The 12,801-nt window shown below is 36.4% G+C and overlaps 1 protein-coding gene across 1 annotated transcript in view; it reads right to left on the bottom strand.

The window, feature by feature from the left end:
• The window catches only part of LOC150093529 (XK-related protein 6-like), a 41,216-nt gene that overhangs the window by 15,264 nt on the left and 13,151 nt on the right, over positions 1–12,801 (bottom strand). Inside the window, exon 4 of the mRNA XM_090413845.1 lies at positions 816–1,053. Coding sequence (XP_090269971.1) covers positions 816–1,053 — 238 coding nt within the window. The remainder of the gene's footprint in view (positions 1–815; positions 1,054–12,801) is intronic.

Raw genomic sequence — 12,801 nt, 5'->3', positions numbered from 1 at the left:
GATTGTTGGTAACAAAATACTCATTCCGTCTCATGGTGTGCGAGACGGAATTCGCTCCGCTCCGAAAAGCAATAAAGAATAAAATAATGAAAAAGAAATCTCTAAATACGACGGCATTTCAGAAAATAAGCTCATAAGAACGCCGACGTGAAGGAGAAAGGTCGATTTTACTGCACCCACTTTTCCGCACAGCCATCTTTATGCATTTTTCTCGCCGTAGGCAAGGTTCATGTAGGAAAGAAAAAATCGGCATCAAGTGTCATTAAAGTCATCGCCCTTAATTGCAAATCGCTATTCAGCTAGATGCTCCTTCAGCGCAGACTGAAGTCCGATCACCGAGTGCGCCATCCCTCAGTGTTACTCAGCTGTAGAAAGGGTAACTAACGCACTGCGCATGACTGGTAATAACTGATCGAGCACTTTCGCTGTAGCGTGGAGCGTTTATTCTGTCGCTGGGTTAAGAACAGAAAAAACGAGTTCTTCAATGAAAGTGATTTTTACAACAGTCCTTCCCGTGACGGGAGTCGTTTTCATATCATCCAATGTGATGCAGAATGACATCGCGATTGTTTCCAGCTGGCAATGATTTTTTTTTTTTTTTTTCGGAGTACGCTCTTGTCTTGATGCGCAGAAATCAAACCAACTACTCTCCTCGCGACCGTGTTTCCGGTCATCCTGCCACCTTGCTCCTGCTGGCATGCAAAGCATTCGTTCTTTCCCACCAAGCGAACGAAGAATTCTGGTGTTCGCGACAGAATTGGCTTATTTTTTGAAACAACTTTTACGAAATTTTAAAGGGGAAAACGAACACTTACCATTAAAATCAGCCCGAAAGAGAAGGAGAAGGAGCAGACGATGGGTGCCAATTCTCTGTACCAAATGCACGGATCGGAGTACACGCTCCACGTAATTAAAAACGACAAGTTCTCCACGAACATCACGGAATAAAACCCAATCTGGCGCCTCAGGGTTTTATTGTCTACTGGGTTTTGGTAATGGAAGATAAATATTTCTCCAAGAATTACGCAGTAAAAGACTTTGTGTGTGAGAGTCCTGCAAGAAAATATACAATTGAATCTTGTTGAGATTGCGCCAAATATATTCAACGACACTAATGGTTTAGAAAAAAATTCGTTTGGTGCAAATTCGTTTTCAATCTGAGTAATTGCATTTTTTGATTTTATCTGAAATCTAAAATACTCATTCCACGGCTCTTCGTCCACGGGCTAATCGGGGAAGATCGCGAGGCACTTAACATTATGGGAACGGTCTACTCACACAGTCATTACAGATGTAATCCAAGAGCTCATCCGGGTTACCAAACACACGTGCACGCACTAGCTATACCCAGAAGCAAGTAGAGCAGCAAAAATATAGTCTTAGTGACCAACAGCACCGATAAACATTTACAGGAAACAACCCCACATACGGCACCGATGTGCTTAGAGTTTCTTCGACCCCCCACGTCTATCGAATCGATGAAAAACATGCACATCATAAGAGCTTGCACGTTTGCTTCTCCCATAGTGTGGTGGCGTTAGTTAATTTATTCTAAACTATCAAAATACACTTCTAGAAATGGAAGTTTTTTCTAGGAATGTTTTGCCAGGATTATCGCAGAGGAATCCTTCGTATGGAACGAATAATTCACAGGATTTCCACTGACACTAATAAAAGAAAACCAACAGTTAGAATATCTGAGTTCCATCTCACCAGAGAATGGTCACAACAGACCATTAATAATAATAAAAAAAAGCCTTACGTAAACCTCCGAAACAATCGGATAAAGATGAAAACCAAAACTTTAGAGGAGGGTCATTGTCCCATATATGCAATCATCCAATGACAAAATGACAACGATAATAGTATGGGTGGCAGTTTGAACCAGATCAAGATCAAGATAAGATAAGGATTCGAGACGTCATTGGTTGATAAGAAGATAAACGTCATTGTGCGTGTGACGTCATGAGTGTGGATTGTTTGGAATTTCCAGGAGGCATATGTGTCAATGGCATCAGTTCTTGTGTTGTCGTTCGTGTATGGGATTATGGGTGATGGTAGAGATAAGGATTCGTGCCGTGATTGGTGGGGAACTCTGAACCAGATCAATATAAGATAAGGAATCGTGTCGTGGATGTGTGTTATTTACAGATGAAGATAAGTGACGTGATTTGTTAGTTATAAATAAGTGACGTTATTGTTTTGAATGGAAAAGGGAGATAATTAGTGGATAAGGATTCGTGTCATGATTGGTGGGATATTATGAACAAAATAGGGGTAGGGTGATTGGGGGAAGTGACGTCAGTGTGTTGGATGTGTATTGTTATGAGTTGTAAATAAGTAAATGGTTTGAATATGGTATTATGGGTGATGGATAGTGATAAGATAACTTTTGGAATGTTTGGAATTTCGCTGTGGCCCCCCTTCTGTCAGGGACATTGAATTCGCTTGTTCGCGTATAGCATTGTGGGTGATATTTAGAGATAAGCTATCCTGACATTATGTGTTTGGAAATTTCTGGGGAACAACTGTCTCTCTGTGATATCACATGGTGTTTTGGTTTACCTATGGAATTGTGGGCGATGTTTTTGAGATAAGATATCTTGGAATTTTTCCAGGGTGACAGACATCAGTCATTGTCGGCATGTTTTATCTTTGGTTGTCTATAGATGGCTGTACTAATTTTCCAATACATTTTCGGGTATTGCTGTCCTGTTAAAGGGTGGGAATTCTTACAGTAGAGTCGTGATGGCGGCAGTGATTAGGCTTTTCTAAATAATTTAATTATATGCTGGTGTCCCCCAAACACACACTTTTTTTCTCATATACATAACTCATCCGAATATTTTGATTTGTCTACATTGAAGATCTTAAACTTCATTAATTTTCTAATTAACGTTATCTTTTTTTACAAAATGTTGGCTATTCGTATTTTTTTATTTACAGTCAAGAGAAACACTAAACGGCATTTTAAAAATAAATTAAAATAAACGGACAGTTAAATGGATTACAACACTTTTGTATGTATTCTAGAAATTCTAATGATAATTTAAATTACTCACAGTCTTTCCAGAATGGCTCTTCTAAATGCGAATATTCCAAAAAAGACATTCAAAAATAGTTGAATATTATATCCACAGCACAACACAAAAACATGAGTTGAGAGAAAAATATTTCTGTAAATAACCAGAAAATCTAGTTGATTACATCCTTTAGATTTATTAGTCTTTCTTGAAGATTAGTCATTAATTTCCGGTTTTAGTTTTTGGTCCTCTTTCAGTTCCCTCAGTGACTAACTGCTTTTAGCATTCGCATGAGTTTTACAGTAGAGGCAACAATTTTCCATTAACTCAACATGTCTTTTCCTGACTAATGCGGGTCGTTTATATCCTACACTCATGGTGGGTCAATCTATGTTTTTTTTTTTTACATGGTAGCTCAATGTATCTTTCATTGGTAATATCAGCCAGCGACCGTATCCACCAAACTGTTGTGTCTACTTGTGAACTTTTCTGATGGGGGTGTTGGAATTCTCTTGGTCTTACTTGAGGGTTTGATAATACTTCCCACACGACAATCCAAACATCACCTTTTTCATGACTCATCTTCTCCCTTTGATGTTTTGAACGGTATCAGCATGCATGAACAAATAAGACTTTTAATTCACTGGCTAGATACAATGGTTTTTACATAGTTCCACTATGTAAAACTCATTTCCGTTAGTCCCAATTGACTGTTGTCCTCTCAGCTCAACATTTATATCACAGTAGGGATATTTATATTTATATATATATATATATTTTAACACAATTATTATATTAGATATTCTTTCCAATATAAATAAATAATTATTTATTCTTATTTCAAATGAAAATTAGCTCAGAGTAAAATAACTAAATTCTAACAGTCGTTCTTTAAGTACGACTGTTTTTTCTAGTCTGTTGGAGGTATCGACATATATAATAAATAAATTGTCACTTTTCAGGTGAAATATTCTCCACTAAAATGCTGGCTATTAATTTAATACCCGATTTCTTTTGTTTTCCAAGAGTTGTCACAGTTTCTCTAAAATATCTCCTGTCTCTCTGTAAAATAATCAAATTCTAACAGTCGTGCTGTTAGAATTTATTACGAGTGTTTTCTTCTAGTCTGGTGAAATAAATAAATAAATTGTGTGTGCATTCATTGCGACTTCAAAAAAAGTTTCGACTGCCAGTCATATGTTTTTAAACTTTTGTCATGTACAAATGTTTGAAAAGGAAAGAAAAATGTACCTTCTTTTCTTTTCTACACCAAGCTTTTGTAAGAGTTTGGTAATGTGATGGGTTAAAATATCTGCAGTCGCTCTGTAAAATTCTTATCTTACTTTGTGTGGGGGGAGGTAAAATTTGTATTTGTGTTATCTAAAGAGTACAAACCTTTTTTCTATACCAAATTTAAGAGTTTACGTCATGTTTTGGGGTTAAATTATCTGCTGTCTCTCTGTAAAACCATCAAATTCTAACAGGTCGGATTTTTTGCGTATGTGAAATTAAATGTTTACAGTAACTCAATGTCAATAGGTAGCATTAGATAAAATTCTAAATAATTAATTACAGGATATCAGGTTTCCCATGTTCCTGGCATTAATTTCACAGTAGTAGTGATTTTTTTACAATAATTAAACAGAATTGCATTAAGGTGAAAAGTTATGGATTTAAATATGAAATGCTAAACTGAATAACTGAGTAAAAATTTCACTGTGGAAAAACACAACAACACACATCTTTGTTCATATAACTTTTAAAAATGCATATTTTATTTTGCTGAAATATTATTTACAAAGAAAAAAATTCGAAACTTGTTATTACCTAAAAATATTTTACAATATTTAGTTTACACTCTTAACATTTTCCAAAGATTTCAAAACCTGGCAACGTAAAACCAATGCAACATGCTATGAAGACGAAAAGAGAGGCAGATGGAAGTATCCTTTAAGTTCTATTGATCATAAAATAGACTATTTGTGAGGAACCACTCAACAGTTACTGATTCCTTAGAAGCATATTGTTAATTAAACAGAAAGGCAATAAAATACTATAATTCAGGGACGATTGGGGTTACATTTTATTCCCCATAAACATGCTCAAATTCATCCAAAGGAAGATGAGCAAGCTCGCCATTTGCGGATATCTTTTAGTGATGTCACCTCAAACTAATAACCCATGAGATGAACGATCTCGCCATTTGCAGATGTCCGAAATTGGAAAAAAAAAGTATTACATGTGGAGGTGAAAGGGTAGTCGAAAGGTTGACAGTTAACCTTACTTCCCTGCAAGGCTCCTCCAGTCTACACCCCCCCACCCTCCCTCCCCTCCAGAAGATGTCTCCTCATCCAAGGGGAGATTATTGAGCTCGCCGTTTTCAGATTCCTTTTAGTGATGTCACCTCCAACTGATGCTGATAACTTTGGAGGGAAAAAAAATAATCCCTCCAAAGAATAATTATTTATTTGTAATGGAAAGAATATCTAATATAATAATTGTGTTAAAATATATATATAAATATCCCTACTGGAATATAAATGTTGGGCTGAGAGGAAAACAGTCAATTGGGACTAACGGAAATGAGTTTTACATAGTTGAACTATGTAAAAACCATAGTATCTAGCCAGTGAATTAAAAGTCTTATTTATTCATGCAAGCTGATACCGTGCAAAACATCAAAGGGAGGAGATGAGTCATGAAAAAGGTGATGTTTGGATTGTCGTGTGGGAAGTATTATCAAACCCTCAAGTAAGACCAGGAGAATTCCAATACCCCCGTCAGAAAAGTTCACAAGTAGACACAACAATTTGGTGGATACGGTCGCTGGCTGATATTACCAATGAAAGATACATTGAGCTACCATGTAAAAAAAAAAAACATAGACGACTCACCATGAGTGTAGGAAATAAACGAACCGCATTAGTCAGGAAAACACATGCTGAGTTAATAGAAAATTGTTGCCTCTACTGTAAAACTCACGCGAATGCTAGAACCAGTTAGTCACCGAGGGAACTGAAAGAGGACCGAAATCTGAGACCGGAAATTAATGACTAATCTTCAAGAAAGACTAATAAATCTAAAGGATGTAATCAACTTGATTTTCTGGTTATTTCCAGAAATATTGTTCTCTCAACTCATGTGTGAGTGTTTGTGTTGTGCTGTGGATATAATATTCAACTATTTTTGAATGTCTTTTTCGGAATATTCGCATTTAGAAGAGCCATCTGGAAAGACTGTGAGTAATTTAAATTATCATTAGAATTTCTAGAATACATACAAAAAGTGTTGTAATCCATTTAACTCTCCGTTTATTTTAATTTATTTTTAAAATGCCATTTAGTTTTTCTCTAGACTGTTAAGTAAAAAATACCAATACCCAAACATTTTGTTAAAAAGATAACGTTAATCAGAAAAGTAATGAAGTTTAAGATCTTCAATGTAGACAAATCAAAATATTCGGATGAGTTATGTATATGAGAAAAAAAGGTGTGTGTTTGAGGGACACCAGCATATAATTAAATTATTCAGAAAAGCCTAATCACTGCCGCCATCACGACTCTACTCTAAGAATTCCCACCCTTTAACAGGACAGAAATACCCGAATATGTATTGGAAAATTAGTACCGTCATCTATAGACAACCACAGACAAAACATGACGACAATGACTGATGTGTGTCACCCTGGGAAAATTCCAAGATATCTTATCTCAAAAGCATTGCCCAAAATTCCATAGGCAAACCAAAACACCATGTGATATCACAGAGAGACAGTTGTTCCCCTGAATTTCCAAACACATAATGTCACAATTGCTTATCTCTAAATATGCTCACAATGTTTAAGCAAACCAAACACCCCATGTGATGTTCCTGATGAGGGCCCCCAGCGAAATTCCAAACTTTATCTTATCAGTATCCATCACCCATAATGCCATACGCAAACCATTTACTTATTTACAACTCATAACAATACACATCCAAGACACTGACATCGCTTTCAGCCTACCTCTATTTTGTTCATAGTATCCCACCAATCATGACACGAATCCTTATCCACTAATATATCTCCCTTTTCCATTCAAAACAATAACGTCACTTATTTATAATTAACAAATCACGCCACTTATCTTCATATGTAAATAACGCACAGCCACGACACGATTCCTTATCTTATCTTGATCTTGTTCAAAGTGCCCCACCAATCATGACATGAATCCTTATCTCTACCATCACCCATAATCCCATGCGCGAACCAAAAGACAATAAATGAAGCCACTGGCACATAAGCCCACGGGGAAATTCCAAACATTCCAAACTCATGGCGTCACACACACAATAACGTCATCTTCTTATCAACCAATGATTTCACGAATCCTTATCTTGATCTTGTTCAAACCGCCACCCATACTACTAACAATGGAGCTTCAGCTAATTATAAAAGTTGCCTTTTATCCCCTCAACAAGATCTACAATCTCCTGAAACCTCCAAACCTTCCCGTCCATCCTCTTATTCAAAAACCAGTGTCTATAAGAGCGATCATCTGTAGGTGTGGTTTACGCTACACAGACAGGCAGATCTAGAGAAATAAGCCGAATCGTAACACTTCAAGGACGTTGAGGATGATAGAAAGCACAAATCAGGGTGCAGCTGAAACAAAACGCGAAGTATTATGGCGACAAATAAAAATGCTTCACATAGATTACGGAGTTTTTCAAGAGTTTAAACATTTTTTACTCGATTTTTATGGCGCGAAGACACCAAGTGTCATACTGCGGCAGGACACAGGAGTACATATGGAAATTGGTTAGTAGAAAAATCACAAACATCCTTGCCCTTGGCTGGATTCGAACCCGCAGCCTCTTGGATGGAGAGCGGATACGCTAACACTCGGCCAATCAGTCCGGCATGGGTTCAAAGAATCGGCTGAAATGATAAAACATCCTCCACAGGGCAACAAAAAACAAGGGGTGATATTACATCAGGTCTGCTTTACTCTAATTTATCAGGACACGAGCACGCAGTTACAAACAGTATACAGCAAACCACGAAGCAACAAACAACGTCGTAGCAAATGCACGCTTCCATTGTTATGCCTGTTCAAATATTTTTGTGTGTATGTTAACTGTTATTTTTAGTTTATTCAAGGATTTCTCTTGATGACGCGAAACAAAAGATCTTCACGGAATTACTCGAGTAATCAATAAAGTTAGTTTTCTATCCGATGCGATTCGTTAATTGCGGAGTAATACAGGCGAAGTCATCCGTGAGTAGTAGGGGTGGCTCTTCTGACAAAATGCTTCCGGTGGGCGTGGCTTCATGAGTCATGAAATTCACTGAGGGTATATGTGTGAATGGCTTCAGTTCTTGTGTTTTGGTTCGCATATGGAATTATGGGTGCTTTTTTTTGTTCGCGTATGGAATTATGGGTGATGGTAGAGATAAGGATTAGTGTTGTGATTGGTGGTGCACTAGTGACCAGATGAAGATCAAGATAAGATAAGGAATCGTGTCGTGGGTATGTGTTGTTTTCAGAAGTAGATAAGTGATGTCATTTGTTATTTGTAAATAAATGTTATTTGTAAATAAGTAACGTTGTTGTTTTGACTGGAAAGGATGATATTAGTGGATAAGAAATCGTGTCGTGATTGGTGGTCACTTCTGACAAGATCAAGATCAAGATAAGATAAGGAATCGTGATGCGAATGTTTGTTATGAGATGTAGATAAGTGACGTCATTTGTTAGTTGTAAATAAGTGACGTTATTGTTTTGAATGGAAAGGGAAATATATTAGTGTATAAGTAATCGTGTTGTCATTGGTGGACACTTCTGACAAGATCAAGATCAAGATAAGATAAGAATCATGACGTTATGTCTTTGTGTGGTATTTTGGTTTGGCTATGGAATTGTGGGCTATGTTTTGAGATAAGATATCTTTGAATTTTCCCAGGGTGACACACATCCGTCATTGTCGTCTGTGGGAATTCTTAGAGTATGTCGTGATGGCGGATGTGATTAGATTTTTCTGAATAATTAATTATATACTGGTATCACTCAAACATACGTTTTTTTTTTATTTTATTTTATATAGATGGTTGTACTAATTTTCCAATACATTTAGGGTATTTGTTTCCTGTTAAAGGGTGGGAATTCTTAGAGTAAGTCGTGATGGCGGCAGTTAGTGGTTAAGTAATCGTGTCGTGATTGGTGGGACACTTCTGACAAGATCAAGATCAAGATAACATTAGGATTCGTGACGTGAATGTTTGTTGTTATTGAGTTTGGAATGATAATTTAATTTAACTATATTCTATGTCACACAAACATACAGTTTTTTTTTCTTCTATAGATGGTTGTACTAATTTTCCAATACATTTTGGGTATTTCTTTCCTGTTAAAGAGTGGGAATTCTTAGAGAAAGTCGTGATGGCTCTCGTGTTTCGAGTTTTTCTGAATAATTAATTATATACTTAAAGTACCTGTCCTTAAACACACACACACACACATACACATTAGACATAAAAAATCGCTAATGTGTCCATGTTGATACTCTAATATATACCCTATGATTATTCTTATGGAAAAAAAAACTATTCAGTATTAGAATTACACTTATCAAACAACATGCGATCAGTTATATTTAAGTTAAAAAAGTACTTACAGCTTTCCAGATGACTCTTCTAAATACGAATATTCCAAAATAGTTCAATTTTATATCCACAACACAACACAAAAACCACAAAGAATGAAATTTCTGTAAATACTGTAACCTGAACTACTTACTGCGTCCTTTGGATTACAGACCGTAGATGCTGGGGTTTCGTCATTTGCAATATCCACGAGCGAGCGGTTTTCTTCAAAGGGGATGACAAGAGTCTCAACCGTAAATTGGGGTATTGTTCAAAAGGTAGCATTTCCTCAAGTTTGGATATTTCTCAAATAATTACATATGAATAAGGACTTACTATCAAGATGTTTGAATAACACATATCCTAAAATTATTCATTCTTCGTTACCGTCGGTATTCATTGGTGGTGTAAATTAATGCTTATACATTTAATTTTAATTTCGAGTACTATCCGATTGGTTGTCTGTATTAATTCTCTCCCACTGTTGTCCAAATTTGGTGGGAAAGTCTATGCGCCGTTTTGTTTAGGGTAAATGTTATTTCCGGTTTCGAATTCCGATTGCTGTTAGAGTATGGAATTCAGAAAATAAATACAGAAAATAAATAAATTGAAAAATACATCAAAGGTTCTTCCATGGTTGTGGAATTGCCATCGTATGGTTTTGACAATGTGATTCTCATCTGAAAGTTAATTTTCATTTGGTGTTTGTTTGTTGGGAATTTATTACTGTAGTAGTAAAATTAAGGGTTGCATATTTATATTTTTGAATCCAATACATATACTTCAGAGAATTATTAAAAGCACAGAATCTTTCGTTATGTTTCCAAAAGCATTTAAAACTACACGTTATGTTTTCACGTTTTGGGCATCCAATTTCATTTAAATCAAGAACAGGCCTCCCTATTAACTTCGTTAATGTTTTTAATTTTTCTCTTCCTTTGGCAAGTAATATATGATATTTGCATGTTGATTCTAGAAATTTTATTTTAGAAATAATCTAAAGACCTTAACCCCATGGATTATTTTGTATGGGGCGCAGTTGAAAAAGACACCAATCGCACTTCCAGTAATACAAAAGACCAGTTAATGGATAAAATTAAAACAGTTTTTGCGGCCCTTCCCAGGGAGACTGTAGCATCAGCTTGTTCGAGGTTCCGAAGCAGAATTGAAGCTGTGATCGATGCTAATGGTGGTTATTTTGAGTAAATCTTGTTGATAGTATTGTAATTAACTCTGCCTGTAATGTTTTTTTGTCAATTCATTAAATTTAATAGATACAAAGAAGATTTTCTTTTTCCTTACGAAACTGTCAAATTTATCCCGAACACCCTGTATAATTAATTATTCAGAAAAACTCGAAACACGAGAGCCATCACGACTTACTCTAAGAATTTCCACCCTTTAACAGGAAAAAAATACCCCAAATGTATTGGAAATTTTGTACAACCATCTACAGGGTGTTCGGGATAAATTTGACAGTTTCGTGACAGGGCCGCAAAAACTGTTTTAATTTTATCCATTAACTGGGCTTTTGTATTACTGGAAGTGCGATTGGTGTCTTTTTCAACTGCGCCCCATACAAAATAATCCATGGGGTTAAGGTCTGGGGAGTTTGGAGGCCAAACATTTGGACTGGTGAAGTCGTAGAAATTTTCAGACAACCATTTTTGACTTTTCCCAGAGGTGTGGCAAGGGGCCGAATCCTGCTGCCATACATACGGCCTACCATTGGCTACCCTTGTTATCCAGGGCTTGACTACAGTTAGCAACTCCACGAACAAAGCCCGAATTCCAATGCCAGGGTTCTTCAACACCTGTTCCTGCAGATTTGCGAGGAATTCTGCTGTACGAACGCAATCAGATCGTCTGCTAGGGATCTTTCTTCTTGCTACATCCTCGTAGTCACCATTGCAAGTCTCTAGTTCATGCCTGATTGTTTTTACTGTATTCAGGGAGCATTGGGCAGCAGTCGTAATATCCTTATTTTGATGGCGGGCACGAATCATCATGATACAAGTTATTCTCTTCCATGATTCAGGTGGGTTCCAGCTATCCATCCTTTCTGACATCTTGTATATGAATGAAGAAGGGTCCAAACTTTTAAATGAAGAGAAGTGTGTGTTAATACATGCAACTTACGGAAAAATATAATTAATTATAAATATGTCAAATTTATCCCGAACACCCTGTATATAAAATAAAATAAAAAAAAAACCGTATGTTTGAGTGACACCAGTATATAATTAATTATTCAGAAAAATCTAATCACACCCCGCCATCACGACATACTCTAAGAATTCCCACAGACGACAATGACAGATGTCTGTCACCCTGGGAAAATTACTTATATACTAATATATTTCCCATTCCATTCCACACAATAACGTCACTTATTTACAACTAACAAATGACGTCACTTTTCTACATCTTATAACAAAGTATAAAAAAATAACATCTTATTTCTTATCCACTAATATCATCCTTTCCATTCAAAACAACGTCACTTATTTACAAATAACAAATGACGACATTTATTTACAATTAACAAATGATGTCACTTATCTACTTCTGAAAACAACACACACCCACGACACGATTCCTTATCTTATCTTGATCTTCATCTGGTCACTAGTGCACCACCAATCACAACACTAATCCTTATCTCTACCATCACCCATAATTCCATACGCGAACAAAAAAAAATCACCCATAATTCCATACGCGAACAAAAAAAATCACCCATAATTCCATACGCGAACCAAAACACAAGCTGAAGCCATTCACACATATACCCTCAGTGAATTTCATGACTCATGAAGCCACGCCCACCGGAAGCATTTTGTCAGAAGAGCCACCCCTACTAGGAGCTGAAGCCATTGACATATATACCCTCAGGGAAAAACCACGCCCACCGGGAGCATTTTGTCAGAAGAGCCACCCCTACTACTTCCGTGCCCTGCTCTCTCCACAGAAACCTACGCTACGATTTGTTAATTTGTTTCTGAAAAGGTTCCGTTGATTAATACGAATCTTCGCTTCTTATTAATTATTATTATTAATTATAGGATAAATTATTACAGAATTTGAGACAAATATGATTCGTTCTGTTGAAGTATTTGTTCATTTGGGATTACATATTTCAATCCACTT

The sequence above is a fragment of the Typopeltis vanoorti genome, chromosome 24 (assembly GCF_054136105.1).
Source record: "Typopeltis vanoorti isolate ZY-2024b chromosome 24, IOZ_Tvanoo_1.0, whole genome shotgun sequence".
NCBI lineage: Eukaryota > Metazoa > Arthropoda > Arachnida > Uropygi > Thelyphonidae > Typopeltis > Typopeltis vanoorti.
The sequence above is the reverse complement of the archived record's forward strand: the minus strand, read 5'-3'. Positions and strand labels throughout refer to the sequence as shown.